This window comes from Phyllobates terribilis, unplaced genomic scaffold, assembly GCF_046119375.1.
Source record: "Phyllobates terribilis strain yellow unplaced genomic scaffold, ASM4611937v1 Scaffold_1__5_contigs__length_1240528914, whole genome shotgun sequence".
NCBI classification, from domain to species: domain Eukaryota; kingdom Metazoa; phylum Chordata; class Amphibia; order Anura; family Dendrobatidae; genus Phyllobates; species Phyllobates terribilis.
The window spans coordinates 1025717638-1025737178 of NW_027362761.1; the positions used below are offsets into that span (position 1 = coordinate 1025717638).

Consider the following 19541-nt stretch of genomic DNA (forward strand, 5'->3'; position numbering starts at 1 on the left):
CAATGAAGGAGCACTTGGCACAACAAGTGCTCTTGTGTATGGGAGAGTCAGGTAAGACTGCTATCTATAGTGTGTAATCTGTATGTTATTTACTTTTCACTTTAACTTTGAGGGATTACTACAATATCTCTAACTACTGCCACTTGTATATTTTCTAGTAAGAAATTGTATTGTTTGCTCATTATCAATTCCTACTGTTTGGTCCATGTGTGATATTCAGGCTTGGTCTGGCACACAGGAGAACAGGAGAATCCTCTGGTGGGCCTCCACCCTCTTATATGAGTAGTACTTGGCCCTATAAACTGGAATAACTATGTACAGACAAAGGCAACATCTTATTCATTTAACAATGTACCCAGTTCATTGTTATATAAATTTGTGATTGTGGATAATGTCACATTTGTATGTAGTTGAAAAGTGGGGCCCTGGAGTTGGTTACTGGTGGGCCCTTGGCACTCAGCCTGACACTGGTTATATTTAACTCTTTCATTGTTATCATGATTGATAAGATTGGTCTCTATATAGTTGTGACTCAGTCTTGCTTTGACCTAATGAAAGAAGAACTTTCTAACATATGTCCTGAAAAATATTAAAACTATTAGGTTAGTCCAATATACAATATGCATGTATTAACAACCAGAAAATGAATAGCTCCGTGGGGAAAACATGATGGCAGAGCACATGTCAGAGCCTAGATATATACAATCTATAGACCCATTTTTGTTATATAAAGCATAATGCAAAGGGAATATGTGTCCTACCTTACCTTTTCTCTTGGCTCAACATATCCCCAGTTGTGTTATATGAGATTACAGTCTTCTAAATCCAACATGATTTTAAGATGTGCTTTCACAATGTTTATGCTATATGTTTGTATATATTTCTATCATGATATTATTTCTCATTGGAATTGGGGGTGGGTCTGTGTATGGGGGGAGAGGTAATATTCCATTTAACTTTTAAATGAAATATTTAGATTCATATATCATACATGTAAACAGTTTTTTAGCAGCTCTGAAAACGCTTCTGAATTTTCAGTAAGTTTGTGAAGTAAATCATGAACTTTAAAAAACATTTGACAATATCCTCTTGACAGCAGACTGAAATATTCAGTAACATCTGTACATGAGAAAGGTTTTGTCATGGGATTATGGACTGTTCTATTTGACCTTGCTAGTAATGTAACACAAACATGACACCAGCCGTCATTGATTCCAACCAGGCATTTTATTGTGCAATGCAGATATTATTACGGTGAATTCCTCCTAGACAAAGTGATCCCAAGCTTTCTCTCTTTCTCTCCTGCCCTCTCTTCCCCCTACCTATTTGTTTTATCCTGAAGTCTCACTTGGGTAATGTTATCTATTCTTTCTCAGCTTGTTGCCTTTTCTTGATCTAATCTTGATGTGTTCCTCATGAGATATTTCATTTTAACACAATATAAGTAAACTCTATTTTATGTATAAACTGCGGTAGTGCTGGAAACACTTTAGCACTCTGCAAGATATAAAAATATCCTACCGAATATCATGAATACTTTGTTGGATTTAATCATTTATGCTTAAAGTGTAACCGTCATTTTAATTTTTATTTCATAAATCAATAGTACACATGAAAATAAGCAACTTTGTAATATACAATATCTTATCAGAGGAATCTACTTCTTTCTCTGACAAAATTGATCATTTATTATCAAAAATCTCAAATCTGAGGTAAAATCTGTATTCAGTGAAGACCGACTTTCCCATTACTTAGATAGGAGATGGCAGCTACTACTGATAAGATTTTATGTAGATAGGAGGGAGAGGAAAAGGGAGGATCTTCTCCACTGTCCCTTGAGATTCTGATTTGGCTTTTATCCTAAGTCATATTTTAAGTCCTCTTCCTCTCTGAAGAGACAATTTGCATATTTAATTTCCCAGAGGAGCATGCAAGGCGTTTGTCTCCTCAAACTGGTGTGCCAGACCTGGCATGTCACTCTCCACAAGAAGAAACCTTACCCCTTAGATCCCAGTCTTAGCCTCTCACCTGGCCAAATCAGATCTCATACTTTGCACTAACGAGGAGCAATTCCCCAAAAAACGGTGACTACAAATTGAAATTTTGATTTGGCTTTTATCCTAAGTCATATTGCAAGACTCGTTAAAGCGGCGATAATGACATGTAGGATTGCTGCTTCCAATAAGTGGCACTATAGTACAAGTCCTCTTCCTCTCTGAGGAGACAATTTGCATACCTCAGAACTGATAATTTTGATAATGACTGATAAATTTTAGCTTTAGCAGGGAAAAAAGATTTGTCTGCTATGACATATTACAAAGTTGCTAATTACCATGTGTCTTATTGATTTCTGAAATAAAAATTAAAATGAAGGATACTCTTTAAAAAGAGATTATCCGATTAACACTGTATGAAAATATTATGCTAAGTGTTCCCCTGATTAAATTTGAAATACTAAAATGGGTGAGATAGTTTGTTTCTAACTTTGCAATGCACCACTATTTCCAGATCTGTGGGAGGTGCTGCAGTGATGACTAGTCACTGTTTCCTGCTAACACTCCCACTCAGGTTTCATTGATGACCTACTCAACACAGCTTCATATGAAAGAGGAATGTCAATCAAAGTTGAGTGGATATGCTAGCAGAAAGTAGATGTGAAGAAGCATGACTAGAAGGAGCCGTGCATCAAAGTGTTAAAAGTAAAAATGCTCACTCATTCTAAAGATTAGAAGGAAACGAGCAGAATAATTAGCAATTTATTACCAAACAGTACAGCAGGATGCCCCTTTTTCGCTATGCAAGACAATACTGGCACATACCATATATGAAATATGAGTACTAAAGGATTACTCACCCAGCTACATGTGTTTGCTGTAACACATTTTTTGATGAACAGATTCTATAGAACAAACTCATTGCTTTTGGTCCACATCTTTTAATAGGAATTATCCTATTCACAGGATTCTCGATCATAACAGCCTGGATGAGAAGCTTTTCATTATCTTGTACTCTGTGTTAGATAGCAGCTCATCATAGATATCTATTTGTGCACTATGAAGGGATAAATATTCCTATAGATCAACATTGAACTTCGATATGCTGAGAGCAGCATGAACCACAAATATATACTGTAGATGAACTGATAAACACATACAGACAGTACAGTAGCTAGAACACAACCCTATGCCGGAGGTAAAAATACATTTTAATCCCTGTATGATACAAAACAGAAGATATACAGCAAATTCATACTGCATAGGCGCTCTACGCCATTAGAATATCGCTGCAGCCATCAAGATAGTGGCTGCCTGCAACAACTGGGCAGAAAAGCACTTTGTGCTACATAGATACAAATGTAATAGCTTATGTGATTACCTGCTATGGTACCTTTTATGATGATTTTTGTGATGTGTTTCAATCAGAAATTATCCTCCATAGACATGTACATGCTGGATTTCCACAAGGCGACTGACTATCTTCTCTTAGTGCTGTTGACCGTAATGTCAAAGATAATGAGGCAAACGCCTCATTGTAAAAATGTACTATAAGAGGGTGCTTAAAACTCTTTAGACACTTGTTGAAACTTGTAGCAAAACCTAAGTTAGTGAGTTTTTTTTTACATAGTAATATATAATGTTTCTAAAATTTGACGTGCTAAAAAGTGTATAGCTGTTTAAAATATTTTACATGTTACAGACATAGCACCATGAACTATGCTAAAATAAGATCACTTTAAAGAGGTTGGCCACTGCTTTTTTATTGATGGCCTATCCTAAGAACAGTCCATCAATATCTAATTTGTTGTGGATGTGACACCTGGCACCCCCGCCGATTAGCTGTTACCAATGCAACGTAAGACCACGGATGCTGCTGTTACAATGCAGCTCAATCAAAATTATAGTGGTTGAAGCTGGGTACTACAAATCCACCCCCTAATCATTTGAACTAATTTTAAGCTCTTTAATTCAAACACAGCCTTATTAATGTCTAAGTGACCTCTGCCTATCTTGCTAGGGTAAAACAGTTGGTAATCAATGTTAGCCAACAGCAGTATTTGAGTGGCGAGTATGGGTTTAATATTTAACTACTATAACAAAGAATTGTGCAGAAAAAAAAGCAAAAATACTTTTTACAATGCTTACACTTTGTGAGGTAGACACTTACAATTGTAATTTAAACAGTATGTAAATTTCTGAACTGTGGAGATTTTTCTTTTGGCTTTAAAAAATATGGCTTGGCCTCTTACAATGCAGGAAGTACACTTTCTTTTACACATAAGCCATGGTTTCGGGATTTTGATTTAGCAGCAAAATTATGACTGAGAGGTTTAATACTACCCTCCTTTTTTGCAGTGTGTGAAGAATAAATAAAGGCTGCTATTAAGGGTACAGTATATCACAGATCAATCAATCAAATAGCTGATTAAAAAAGTGTTTAGCTCCTGGGTATCATGGGTGTGTCGGGTTGACAGACTGGCTGTAGAAGGTCTCTGTATTTGGCATTACAAACATCTCCCTGATCCTTTTATGATCCCTCTCTCTTTAGGACCCAGCGGTGATCCTCACCTTGCTTGGGGACTATACCTTTTCCTTTAGGACCCTGAGGTATCCTCACCTTTCTGCTGCTAATCAGCACTTCCTTGCTATATCCTTAAATACACTCAGTTCCTCAGAGAGGTGCTGGTGATAGCATGTATGCCTATTCAGGCCTGGGATTCTAGCAGTTCACTAGAATTACTTCTCTGGTGTCATCTTTTAGCTAAGTATATTCCCCTGTTTGTTTCCCCTGTGTGTACTTTAGCTTGTAGTGGCGCTGATTTAGCACTCAAAGCTTCCTACCTAGGGCTTAGGCTTAGGGTCAGCTCGGGCCAGGTTTCCTTCTTGGCAATAGGTGCAGAACCTATTTTGGGTCTATAGGGAGTCAGGGTTTGTCGTCAGATCTGTTTAGGGGTCTCCACTTTCCATTTCCCTAGTTGTAGGGCTCCCTCTCCTTTTCCCATCATTATACTCTGTGTTCTCTCCATACCTAGCATGACACTGGGGGGAACATGACTGCTTCTTACAAGTTAAACTGTGATTATTACTACATGCACATAAAACTCACAGCAGACAGTTACAAGATGCGTCTGCAGGTTTTTCCTCTATAGCTGTTTCTTGTAGCCTCCACTTCCTCACCATGAAACTCTAGAACACACAGGTGTCCATCTGACAGGATCAGATATTTAAATTTATCTAGAATGAAGTTAGACATCAGTACAGTTCTCCCTTATGTTTATATGCTGCAGACAATCCCCACACACAGTGAAATCTCCTAGCACAGAAGCATGAAGTTGCATACAGTTGTCAAGATAGTAAGACAATGGAGAGCCGAACTTCAGAATCCCTTTCTTAAAAGATCAGAACTATTAATACTGAACTACAGAAATGTTTCACTTTTGATTATATACTCTATATAATTGAGAAATGTTTTATATTTTGGCTTACCTTTACTTCATGAAGTTTCCTGGGATGTGATAGGTCCTCTCTAACCATTGCATCTAAGTATCAACTTGTAAACTATGTTAACTGGAAGGGTATTTATTTAGGCATGATTCTTATTTTATGAAATCATTTTCTGGTCTATTTTCAATTGGTGATAGATTATTTGTGTTGGATTTTTTCCTGAAGCCATAGAGTCAATAAACCAGCTTCTGAAATTACATTTTCAAATAAATTTGTATGTATGTAAAAGAAAAATGAGGGAAAAGGGAAATAAAAAAATATGAGACAATCCTTACTGAATACAATAATAATTCTATATTAACAAAACTCATAAATTGTGGAGTTTTGAAGCTGTGTAACAGACAATGGTAGTTTCTGCTCCTATAAAAATGAAACATAATGTGAAATTAATAAGAAGAGAATTATTAATGTATGAAATTTGTTTTGAAACTATAAAAAATTATTTCATTTAAATGTTTGCCTGGTTTAGGAAAACCATGTCAGTATGACCTATTAAGGCATGTATGTGTACTGTAATAGAGTGGATTAGTGGATTCCCCAGCTAGGGACTAAGTCCAATTAACTTGAGTAAATAGCTGCTTTGAGCTACTGTAAAATAAAGAAAGGTTCTCCTTCTGGAATACAATGGCTCATATGCAACCTATAAATTTCAATAGCCATCAAGTAAATCTTAATTTCCTATGCAGGGCAAACCCAACATAGCTATTGCTCAGAGATTAGCCTTTGATGAGGAGATCTGATCCCTCTAATATCAACACTTTGGGACATATATTCTCTTAATTTAAATACATGCATTTTTGCAATTGGATTTCATTAAAAAAAAATTGCTGCTCTTCTTCTATGGCCTTAGCGTTGTACTGTTTATTGTACAATAACTGAAGATCTATCAGGGAGTTCATTCTGATAAAAACAAGTTTATAAAACATATCGAGAAATCTGTCAGCTGCTGGCTGTGTTTCACAGCCAACATCTGCCTTTAACAGCAGCAATCAGAGAAGTTGAGCTCTGATTGCAACTATTAACCCTTTGGTGGGTTGCCATGGCAGTGGTGGCTGCTATATTGATACTTTTGCACATAAGATCACGCAGTAGTAACCAGCTGAAGCATATAGGAGAGAGACATGAGAGTGAGTCAGCACTGACGCTGTGTGTGCGTGTGCTGGGTTCTTGCATGTGCAGGGTCAGGGATTTAATTCAGGCAGCACTTCCTCTGTCATTCAACTTAAGAGGAGGTATGTGGTATGCTGATTGAGGGGGTGAAGCCTTTTACATATGAAATAGGATGTTTTTTTTTTTTTTAAACTACAGGACTTAAATCTATTTTGCAGGTATGATTTTTATATGGGCTAAGTGCCCTATTGGACAGGATAAGTAGTTTACATTAAGTCTCCAGGTGACAGACTTTCTTTAACAAAGGGTTGTCCAAGTAGCGGACAACCTCTTTAGATATTTTTTTTAATTTCAAATAATATATCATCCAATGATTTAGTTTAGAGCCTTACCATACTATGAATTAGAGATTCGACAGTTAAAAATACAATGTAACAAAATGTAAATAATTATACTCGACTTAATACTTAGCTAGATACAGTATGTATGATGACTCCAATTGACTCTAAAAAAGTTCTATGTAACCGAAATGTCGCCTCGGCACAATGGTTAATTAAAGTCCACTTATTGTTCATATTTTGGAGTGCTGCTTACTTTTATTTTTTTCTACTTATTGCTTAGCTAGATATGTATGATGACTCTATTTATCATTCATGATTGCAGTGAGTGTTTTGCATTGCAATTAATGTGCTAAGATGAAGAACATAATTAATGTTACGGTATTAAGATAATTACAATAACCTTGTTTTTCTAAAATTATTCCTTTAGGATTTCGGAGATGATGGATCCTTATACATTACCAAGGCTACCACAACCCACATGGGGAATTACAGCTGCTATGCTGATGGCTATGATAAGCTTTATCAAACTCATATCCTCCAAGTGAATGGTAAGCAGAGCACATTTAATTACAAGAATGTAAAAGCGAATTGTGTTGAGAAAATGTACATTCTATCTACAATATTAGTATTCCAGAAACTGTGAAGTGACAGAAACAACTGTGTGTGAAAGGGGGGTAATCAGGAAAGACCTTTGTATAGCACAAAGCTTGGATTTTGGTTGAAAATGCATTCAGTTGCCAATGTCAGCTCAAAATCTCGGCATATTACTGGCACATGTACTATTTGTTTTGCCCAATTCCACTTTTTAGTCTTTGACTTCATCGCCCATCGCTACAGCATCTTTGCAAAATGGTTTGTACCTTTTTGATGTTCCAGCAGTAAGTGAAAAAGCATTTAGCTTGATAGTGATATCATGACTAGTGTTGAGCCACCCCCGTAGTGTTCGGGTTCGGTTCGGTTCGTCGAACACCGGGATGTTCGAGGAACTGTTCGTCGAACTGTTCGTCGAACACCTTAGAGCACCGTCGAACACCGTTAAAACCAATGGCAGGCAAACAAAAACACATAGAAACACATAGAAAACACCTGCAAAGGTGTCCAAAAGCTGACAAACTGCTCAGAAGACACTCTCTTTAAAAAAGCCGGCCGGCAAATTCAGCAGCGGCATACACCGGTACCCGACAATTTAGACAAGAAGGAATAGAGCATCACACATAGATTAGATAGATAGAAACATGTCAGTCACACATATAAGAAGCACAGTGACAGTGTTGGTTACTGCACTTGTCATTTAGTGTAAAGGATTTATTAAAAAAAATATTAGTGTTTTCATGCACCGTCTCTTTAAAAAAGCCGGCCGGCAATTCAGCATCTGTACCCAACAATTTAGAATAGAAAGAATAGAGCTTCACACATAGATTAGATAGATAGAAACATGTCAGTCACATATATAATAAGTACAGTGATAGTGTTGCTTACTGTACTTGTCATTTAGTGTAAAGGATTTATTTAAAAAAATAATAGTGTTTTCATGCACTGTCTCTTTAAAAAAGCCGGCCGGCAATTCAGCAGCGGTACCCGACAATTTAGAACAGAAAGATAAAGCATCACACATAGATTAGATAGATAGAAACATGTCAGTCACATATATATGAAGTACAGTGATAGTGTTGGTTACTGTACTTGTCATTTAGTATTAAAATAAAGGATTTATTATTAAAAAAATTGGCGTGGGGTTCCCCTTAATTTTAGGCTCTAGCGGAGGTTAAGCAGACGGCTGGGGCAGATGTTTGAAGCCTGGGAAGGGGGTAATACCCACGGAGCTTCCCAGGCTACTAATATCAGCCCCCAGCTGAATACATAGCCTTTACTAGCTATTAAAATGGGGGACCCCCCAAAAAAAATGACGTGGGGTCCCCCCTAATTTAATAGCTAGCAAAGGCTAGGCAGACAGCTGGGGGCTGATATTAATAGCCCAGGAAGGGAGCCATGAATATTGGCCCCCTCCCAGGCTAGAAACACCAGCCGTCAGCCGCCCCAGAAATGGCGCATTCATAGGATGCGCCAATTCTGGCACTTAGCCTCGCTCTTCCACGCTGCCCTGGTGCGGTGGCAGGGGGTAATAGGTTGGGGTTGATGTCAGCTTATAATGCCAGCTGACATCAAGCCCAGGTTAGTAATGGAGAGGCGTCTATAAGACACCCCCATTACTAACCCCATAGTCAAAGTTAAAAAAAACACAAACACCCAGAATAAAGTCCTTTAATTGAAATAAAGACACAATCCTTTATTGTTCTAAATTAAACCATACTTACCATCACGCCCATTCCAGCTGAAGCCAACGATCTCCTGCAATAAAAGAAAAATAATAAAGCAACCTCATCCTTACTAGAGATGAGCGTTGTTCTACTCGAACTGTTCGCCAATCTCAAATTCGAGCTGTTTTGGGCGGTGTTCGAGCCGGTCGGCGAACACGAACAATTTGAGAAAAATTCGGCTGTTCGAGGTTATGTTCGATAACTGTTCGTGCACCAAAATCATAACTGGATTTTTTCTCAGTAATGATGAAAATTAATGTTAATACGCAGTTTGAGTGTACAGCGGGGCGGGGGGAGGGGCAGGGGATGGATCTCTGCAGGAACAATGAAGATCTCCATTTTTTTTTCTCTTTCCCGCATTTGCAGTGGGGAGGTGCAATCTGTCAGCCTATCAGCAGCGCACACACGGAGCGAAGAGCTTTTTTTCACACAAGCAAGGGCATGTGTGATTAGCAGTGTATGTCACATGTCCTTGCCCTATAAGACCAAGCCATTTTCCCCGTCGCCACCATTTTCTCACTGCTGCAGCTGCGTGTTAGACGGCACCGCTGTTGCTGTGTGCGCTATACCTTGTTAATTTCAAGCCAATTTTCGCACAAATATACAGATAGCTTGGGAGTAGGGAATAGTTGTGATTGCAGTCCTTTTAAGGACTAGGTTACAGCATTTCCTACGACTTTTATCAGGCAGGTCTGTGCTCTTAAATAGATAGATTGTGGGAGTAAAGACTAATTGTAATTGGAGTCCTTTTCAGGACTAGGTTACATCAGTTCCTATCAGTTTTTGCCAGGCAGGACTGTGCCAGTGCTGTGCAAGTTTTTTTCACAGCATTTGGCTGAATCTAGCAAAGCTAATCCTTTTTGGCCTATTGCAGAGTGTGTTAGTCAGTGGAGTAGCCTATCTGTGTTGCAAGATATACCACCTGTGTATAGAATACCAATTTTTTTACTGCACCTAGTGAAGTAAAATCTTTTGGGCATAGCATCATTCTATTAGTCCATCTATACTGACCTCCATCAGGTTGCAAACTGAATATAATTTTTTTCTGCATCTAGCTCTGAAAAAATATTTGGGCTTCTAGCAGTGTGTGGGACTTGGTCTATTAGTCCATCTATACTGATCTCCATCAGGTTGCAAATTAAAAATAATTTTTTTCTTCATTTAGCTCTGAAAAAATATTTGGGCTTCTAGCAGTGTGTGGGACTTGTTCTATTAGTCCTTCTATACTGACCTCCAGCAGGTTGCAAATTGAATATAATTTTTTTCTGCATCTAGCTCTGAAAAAATATTTGGGCTTCTAGCGGTGTGTGGGACTTGGTCTATTAGTCCATCTATACTGACCTCCATCAGGTTGCAAATTAAAAATAATTTTTTTCTGCATCTAGCTCTGAAAAAATATTTGGGCTTCTAGCAGTGTGTGGGACTTGGTCTATTAGTCCATCTATACTGACCTCCATCAGGTTGCAAATTAAAAATAATTTTTTTCTTCATTTAGCTCTGAAAAAATATTTGGGCTTCTAGCAGTGTGTGGGACTTGTTCTATTAGTCCTTCTATACTGACCTCCAGCAGGTTGCAAATTGAATATAATTTTTTTCTGCATCTAGCTCTGAAAAAATATTTGGGCTTCTAGTGGTGTGTGGGACTTGGTCTATTAGTCCATCTATACTGACCTCCATCAGGTTGCAAATTAAAAATAATTTTTTTCTGCATCTAGCTCTGAAAAAATATTTGGGCTTCTAGCGGTGTGTGGGACTTGGTCTATTAGTCCATCTATACTGACCTCCATCAGGTTGCAAATTAAAAATAATTTTTTTCTGCATCTAGCTCTGAAAAAATATTTGGGCTTCTAGCAGTGTGTGGGACTTGGTCTATTAGTCCATCTATACTGACCTCCATCAGGTTGCAAATTGAATAAAAAAATTTTCTGCATCTAGCTCTGAAAAAATATTTGGGCTTCTAGCGGTGTGTGGGACTTGGTCTATTAGTCCATCTATACTGACCTCCATCAGGTTGCAAATTAAAAATAATTTTTTTCTGCATCTAACCCAGCCAATAGTTTTGGCCTAATACCACAGTTTGGCCACTCAGCTCTGCTTGGTTACCATCCATTGTTTTTTTGTGCAAACAACTCCAGAGTTGTGAATTAGTTAACCACCAAAATGAGTGGAAAAAGGCCTGCTGCTGGTGGAAAGGGGAATAGGCTTGTTGGGAAGGGGAAAAAAGGTTGTGTCCGTGGGGTAGGTGCAGAAGAAAGACCATCTTCCAGCCAAACTAAAATGTCTACTTCTTTTAGCGGACAATGTGATAAGATCCCTTTCTTACGGCCACGCCAATCGCTACAAATTCCAGATGAGGCACAAAAACAGCAGGTGCTTCAACGGATATCAAGTGCTCCTTTAAGTGGGCTCTCCTCCACATCAACTTCAACATCACAAATACTCCAGTCCTCAAAGGTGTCACCCAAATCGCACTTGCTTCCTCACAGCTCCCAAATCTCCAGCTGCCCGTCTGAGTATGAGGTAGAACAGATGGTTGAGTCTGCAGAGCTGTTTACTCATACTATAGCCTGGGAATCAGAGGTCGACTCCAGCGCTTCTGTGAATCCAGACGAGGAAATGATCTGCACTGATGCCCAGAATCTTTATGAGTCGGATCCAGGACCAGACGCAGAAGGTTCTGACCATAATGTAGACCCTCATTCCCAAACTGTAACTCCTGTTGGTGGAGACAATGAGGAAGACGATGATAAGACTCAAATACCTGATTGGAGCGACAACTTTAGTTTTTTGTCAGGGCAGGAACAGGTTGGCTCTGAGGACGACGGGTGTGATAACGCACAGGGTGATGATGATGAGGTCGGAGATCCCACTTACTGTCAACCCACAGTCAGCCAAGAGATGAGGTCAGCAGAGGAGGTGGAGGAAGATGCTAGTGACGACGAGGTCAGGTTGCGCCTTCCTGGACAGAGACGTAGTACTGGAAGCACGTCAACAACTGCATCCTCAAACACAACTCTGCCTCTCACCACAAGTTGTGGTGGCTCTTCAGGTCGCATGGGTGCTAAGCCTTGCATAGCCTGGGCATTTTTTCAGATCGATAAAGATGACCCAACTCGTGTTATCTGTAACATTTGTCAGCAAAAGCTAAGTAGAGGCCAAAAAATACATAGTTTGAGTACTTCATGCATGAACCGGCACATGGACATGAAGCATAAGTTGCAGTGGGAAGCTCAGTGTGCTACAATGCGGTCTAGCCGGCCGGGCCAACCACCGTCTGCCATATCTTGTGCATCCGCGGCCTCTTCATCCTCTGTGACTGGGGGGACAGCAGTCACACCTGTTTTGGGGCGCAGACCTGCCACTTCTTTACCCGCAACAGCCAGCGTGATTGGCAGGTCATCATTTTCTTTGGAGGTGGTAACACCAGCTGGTCTTGAGCGCTGTCCGACATCGATAGCACCACCTTTGGATCAAGGCAACCTAACATGTCCGCCTGCATCTTCCTCACAGACCGGCAGTTTGCCGGGGACACCCTTATCAACCCCGTCTAAGCACAATAGCCAGCCCTCGGTCCCTCAGATGTGGACAAGTAAAAGACCATTTCCTCCTAGCCATGAGAAAGCTAAGAGGTTGAATTTCACCATCTGCAAGCTCTTGGCTACAGAAATGCTGCCTTTCCGCCTGGTGGACACAGAGGATTTTCGAGACCTTATGTCCGTCGCAGTGCCCCAGTACCAGATGCCCAGTCGGCACTACTTCTCAAAGAAAGGTGTGCCTGCGCTCCACCAGCATGTCGCACACAACATCACCGCTTCTTTGAGAAACTCTGTGTGTGACAGGGTGCATTTCACCACAGACACTTGGACGAGTAGGCATGGACAGGGGCGTTACATGTCACTGACTGGGCACTGGGTAACTATGGTGACAGCAGGACAAGGGGCTGCTGTCCAAGTCTTGCCGTCCCCACGAGTTGTGCGTCAATCCTCTTTATGTCATTTTTCCTCCACTGCTTCTGCCTCCTCAACCTCCTCTCGGTCTTCCACCTGCACCCAAAGCCTGTCTGGTCATGCCACAAGCTTTCTAACTGCGCAGAAGGGATCCTGCACACCTCCTTACTATGCTGGCAGTAGGGCTCAACGTCATCAGGCGGTTTTTACATTGAAATGTCTGGGAAATGTGAGTCACACAGCTGAGGAGTTGTGGTCAGCTCTGGAGAACCAATTTCATGAATGGTTGTCTCCACTGGACCTGAAACCAGGGAAGGCCGTGTGCGACAATGCTGCAAACCTGGGTGCGGCCCTTCGCCGGGGCAATGTCACACACGTGCCTTGTATGGCTCACGTGTTGAACCTGGTTGTCCAGCAATTTTTAGCCCACTATCCCAGACTAGATGGCCTTCTGCAGAGGGCACGGTCGCTGTGTGCTCACTTCCGCCGTTCGCATCCCGCAGCTCAGCGACTTACATCTCTACAGAAGTTGCTGGGCCTGCCACTTCACCGGCTAAAATGCGATGTGCCTACCCGGTGGAATTCAACTCTGCACATGTTGCAGCGACTGTGGCAGCACCGACAAGCCCTGGTGCAATACGTTCTGACGTATAGCCTGGGCCAACGAGATTCAGAGGTGGGGCAAATCACGCTGGAGGAGTGGTCTCAGATCAGGGACCTATGCACCCTTCTGCACAGTTTTGAAATGGCGACGAAGATGTTTAGTGCTGACGATGCCATTATCAGCATGACTATTCCGGTGATTTACATGCTGGAGCACATGTTAAACAGAATTCGGAGTCAGGTGGTGGCACAAGAGGAGGTGGAGGAAGTAGAGGAGGAGGAGTTGTATGCGGAAGGGCTAACATCTGCAAGGTCCAGACGGTCGGCAGCACCAGGGCGGCAGGCATGTGAGGGTGGGGGAGATGATTTTACCAGGGCGCATGGTAGCAGCCAAACTAGTGAGGAAGGTGCAGGAGCCCAGGAAGAAGTGGAGGACGAACTGATGGAAGACTCATCAGATGAGGGAGACCTTGATCACATTTCTGTTGTGCGAGGTTGGGGGGAGAGGACAGAGGAAGGAAGCATGATTGTTACCTCGCCACCAACACAACAGGGACTTGGTGCTCCTGGATGCGCAACACACATGAGTGCCTTCTTGCTGCACTACCTGCAACATGACCCTTGAATTGTGAGAATTAGAAATAATCCTGACTACTGGGTTGCCACACTGTTAGATCCCCGGTACAAAAGTAAATTTGCAGAAATTATTCCTGCCATAGAAAGGGATGCACGCATGCAGGAGTATCAGCAGAGACTGTTGCAGAATCTTACATGTGCTTTTCCACAAAATACCAGTGGTGCACGTAGTGAATCTCACAGTTCCAACTTGCCAACCGTGGTCTGTATGGAATTGTTCAATAAAGGGCCCAAAATTAAGATAACATAGATGGGAGAGGTCTCTATGAATAGGAATTCCTAAGTATTTGATACCCTGTGAGGGCCAGGCAAAGGGAAAGTTGGACTGGATGGAATCCTATATGGAATTAGGGAGGGAGACATCGAGGGCCTCAGACTTCGCTGCATTGATTTTAAAATTTTACCATGTAACAAAGTGATCTATTTCAGCCATAACAGCAGGGATGGATATATGTGATTGAGTGATATATACTAGGACATCATCAGCAAATAGAGAGCACTTGTACTCGGTGCCTCCCACCTCAATCCACCTAATATTGGGGTTATGGCGAATTGATGAGAGCAGGTGCTCCGTCACTAGGATGTATAAGAGAGGGGACAGAGGACATCCCTGCCTTGTCCCATTGGTGATTGTGAAAGGTGATGAAAATGTTCTGACGCACCCCCTGGGCCTTGGGACACCCGGAGCCGGACCCTTTTTGGTGGATGCTGGTGGTTGTAGTCTTCGTGGCGGCGATCCGGTTCCGTGGCTCAGGGCGGTCAAACCAGTGGCGGAACTATTTATGTGGTTTTGATGTTTAAATGTCCGACTACGCCACCCGTGGATTGCGGTCAGAGTGAACCGCCGCTACAGGGCAGACCGCTAAGGCTGGTGTTGTGGGTGCAGCAGAGCGTAGCATAACTCCCCACGGGAGGAGTATAGCCTCAGGGCAGTGTATGCGGAGGATGGGGGTGATGGTGCAGGGCAGCAGCAGTAACGACACGGAGTCAGTGATGCAGTTCAGGGCCTTTACTCACAGTCCTTATTATCCAGACCACGTCTGCAGGTAACGGCTGCCCACGTCGTACTGTGCTCACCAGGTGAGGGGCTCAGACAACTCCCAGATAACTTTGGAGCGCTTCACAGGACCCCCTTTGTGTGTCCTTTGTCTGGCCTTTCTTACCAACACTTCTGTCCGGCTGCCTCGGGCCTCCTCTTGGTAAACTTGGCGCCAGTTTCCCTGACCCTATGTGGTGCCTTCCTAGCGGGTGGAGCAAGGGGCCGCACCCCTGGGATCCCTTCATTCCTCGTTCCTGGAGCCTTCTCCGCTCCTCTTCCTTCCTTCTCCCTCTTGCAGGCCTGGGCCTCTGTTACTAGGCCCGCCTCCGGAGCAGAGCTCATGCAGAGCCCCTGCTCCCTGCCACTTCTGCTCAGACTTCTCTGCACTGAACTAAGATGGTGGGCACCTTTTATACTCCCTTCTCAATGCACCCAGGAACTGCTTCCTCCCTGCTCCTGCACTGCAGGGTTCCCCTTCCTCAGTGTTCACTCCCCCCACTCCAGCCAGGGACAGGGACTGTCGTGCCCATCTCAGGGGCATATTGGTCGCCCTGCCCCACGGCAATGTGGTGTAATGCATGCAGGTGTCGGGTCCTGATCCACACTCCATCCTTATCTGAGAGTGAGATATCACACCTCTGGGTGAGGTGCAATACGTCTGTAGCAACCGAGCCCTCGGTGCTACAGTTCCATTTATCTTCAGCCTAGGTGACGTATTGTGATACAGGGCCGTGATTTTGGCTATAAAAGGGTCCCCTAGACCCCTACCCCAAGCTTTTTAAGAGAATCATATATGGCGTGCCAGGAGACTCTATGGAATGCTTTCTCAGCATCCAACGAGAGTATCTACTTACAAATTTTTAACTGCATCTAGCCCAGGAAATACTTTGTGCCTAGTAGCAGTGTCTGCTAGTCAGCGGATTATCCCGGCTGTTAAGCAAGCTACACCACCTGTAGTTTGGACACTTAATTTTTTCAAAGGAAATGCTTCGGGACCACGGGATACTTAGTGAAGAGCATCAGGAGGCACCCCAAGGCATAGGGGCTGGGACTGGCACTAGGATGCCTTGCGGTGGACAGCCGAGCTCGATCCTTATAAAAGCTTTTTAACTGCAGCAGCTTTAGTGGACGCTACTGGAGCTGGAATTACGTGGCTGCTGGCATGAGACTTGCCCTCCAATAGATCCTTGTAAATGGATTTAAAGTGTATTCATTCAAATTAGAGGGACAATTTAAATTAAAAAGCTTAGAGCTGCCTCCACCACAGGGGGGCTCTCTCGACCCACCAGCGGACAGGCACCAGTATTGGGAGAGGGGGGCTGGCCGTCAGGGTTCACCGCGGCTCTGGCACAAACCCGGCGACACGGAGGTGGCACGGGCAGGAGCGGACTGGCCGTCTCGGCTTCTCACTTTTTGGATTTTAGAAGGGCATGACATGCCTATATCTGTGTCTCCCCCTCCTTTTACTCCTCCACCTCTTTTCTTTTCGCATGACTATATGTACTTGTCACTTTTCCATGTGTTAGTTGTGTCTTCTGAGCAGTTTGTCAGCTTTTGGACACCTTTGAAGGTGTTTTCTATGTGTTTCTATGTGTTTTTGTTTGCCTGCCATTGGTTTTAACGGTGTTCGAAGGTGTTCGACGAACAGTTCGACGAACAGTTCGGCGAACACACGGGTGTTCGACGAACCGAACCGAACTCGAACACTACGGGGGTGCCTCAACACTAATCCTTACCTTTCCATGGTTCCCACGACAGCTTCAGCTCTGCTACATCGAGATGACAGGCTGGACCGCAGCAGAACGCTGCCATCCAGCCTGTCATCCCGCAGACACTGAGAAGCGCAGGCTTGCTTGCGCTGCTCAGCGTCTCTCTGTGACAACATCCAGATGAGCCGAGTTCATGTCCAATGAACTCGGCTCACCTCATGCACGTCACTGACAGCGTGGGAAAATTCTCACGCTGAAGCGCTGATTGCAGGAGAATTTTCCCACGCTGTCAGTGACGTGCAGGAGGTGAGCTGAGTTCATTGGACATGAGCTCACCTCATGCACATCACTGACAGCGTGGGAGAATTCTCCTGCACTCAGCACTTCAGCGTGAGAATTTTCCCACGCTGTCAGTGACGTGCATGAGGTGAGCCGAGTTCATTGGACATGACCTCGGCTCATCTGGATGCCGTCACAGCGAGACAGTGAGGAGCGCAAGCATGCCTGCGCTTCTCAGTGTCTGCGGGATGACAGACTGGATGGCAGCGTTCTGCTGCGGTCCAGCCAGTCATCTCGATGTAGCAGAGCTGAAGCTGTCGTGGGAACCATGGAAAGGTAAGGATGAGGTTGGTTTATTATTTTTCTTTTATGGAAGGAGATCGTTGGCTTCAGCTGGAATGGGTGTGATGGTAAGTATGGTTTAATTTAGAACAATAAAGAATTGTGTCTTTATTTCAATTAAAGGACTTTATTCTGGGTGTTGTGTTTTTTTTAAATACTTTACTAGAAATTCATGGCGGTCATGTCTAATACTGGCGTGACCCCATGAATTTTGGGCTTGGGGCCAGCTGATAATACCAAGCTGGCCCTAACCCCTTTATTACCCAGTGAGCCACCGCACCAGGGCCCTGGATGAGTTGGGTACAGCGCCAGAAGATGGCGCTTCTATGAACGCGCCATTTTCCGGGGTGGCTGCGGACTGCAATTTGTAGCGGGGGGGGGCCCAGAAAGCTTGGGCCTCCCTGCGCTGCAGATTCCAGCCCCCAGCTGCCTAGTTGTACCTGGCTGGACACAAAAATAGGGCGAAGCCCCACGTACTTTTTTTTTAATTATTTCATGAAATTCATGAAATAATTAAGAAAAAAAGGCCTTCCCTATATTGTTGTGTCCGGCCAGGTACAAATAGGCAGCTGGTGGTTGGGGGCAGCCCGTTCCTGCCTGCTGTACCTGGCTGGACACAAATATAGTGCGAAGCCCCACTTCAATTTTTTTTAATTATTTCATGAAATTCATGAAATAATTAAGAAAAAAAGGGCTTCCCTATATTGTTGTGTCCGGCCAGGTACAAATAGGCAGCTGGTGGATGGGGGCAGCCCGTTCCTGCCTGCTGTACCTGGCTGGACACAAATATAGTGCGAAGCCCCACTTCAATTTTTTTTAATTATTTCATGAAATTCATGAAATAATTAAGAAAAAAAGGGCTTCCCTATATTGTTGTGTCCGGCCAGGTACAAATAGGCAGCTGGTGGATGGGGGCAGCCCGTTCCTGCTGTACCTGGCTGGACACAAATATAGTGCGAAGCCCCACTTCAATTTTTTAAAATTATTTCAGGAAATTCATGAAATAATTTTAAAAAAATTGACGTGGGGCTTCGCACTATATTTGTGTCCAGCCAGGTACAGCAGGCAGGAACGGGCTGCCCCCAACCACCAGCTGCCTATTTGTACCTGGCCGGACACAACAATATAGGGAAGCCCTTTTTTTCTTAATTATTTCATGAAATAATTTAAAGAAAATTGACGTGGGGCTTCGCCCTGTTTTTGTGTCCAGCCAGGTACAACTAGGCAGCTGGGGGCTGGAATCCGCAGCGCAGGGAGGCCCAAGCTTTCTGGGCCACCCCCGCTGCAAATTGCAGTCCGCAGCCACCCCGGAAAATGGCGCGTTCATAGAAGCGCCATCTTCTGGCGCTGTACCCAACTCATCCAGGGCCCTGATGCGGTGGCTCACTGGGTAATAAAGGGGTTAGGGCCAGCTTGGCATTATCAGCTGGCCCTAAGCCCGAAATTCATGGGGTCACGCCAATATTAGACATGACCACCATGAATTTCTAGTAAAGTATTTAAAAAAAAAACAACACCCAGAAAAAAGTCCTATAATTGAAATAAACACACAATTCTTTATTGTTCTAAATTAAACCATACTTACCATCACGCCCATTCCAGCTGAAGCCAACGATCTCCTGAAATAAAAGAAAAATAATAAAGCAACATCATCCTTACCTTTCCATGGTTCCCATGACAGCTTCAGCTCTGCTACATCGAGATGACAGGCTGGAC

General features: G+C 43.2%; 1 protein-coding gene across 2 annotated transcripts in view; it reads left to right on the forward strand.

Annotated features, from left to right (window-relative positions):
- The window catches only part of FSTL5 (follistatin like 5), a 1189778-nt gene that overhangs the window by 836609 nt on the left and 333628 nt on the right, over positions 1 to 19541 (forward strand). For both annotated transcript variants that reach the window (XM_073644479.1, XM_073644487.1), the window contains one exon: positions 7380 to 7500. In XM_073644479.1, coding sequence (XP_073500580.1) covers positions 7380 to 7500 — 121 coding nt within the window. The remainder of the gene's footprint in view (positions 1 to 7379; positions 7501 to 19541) is intronic.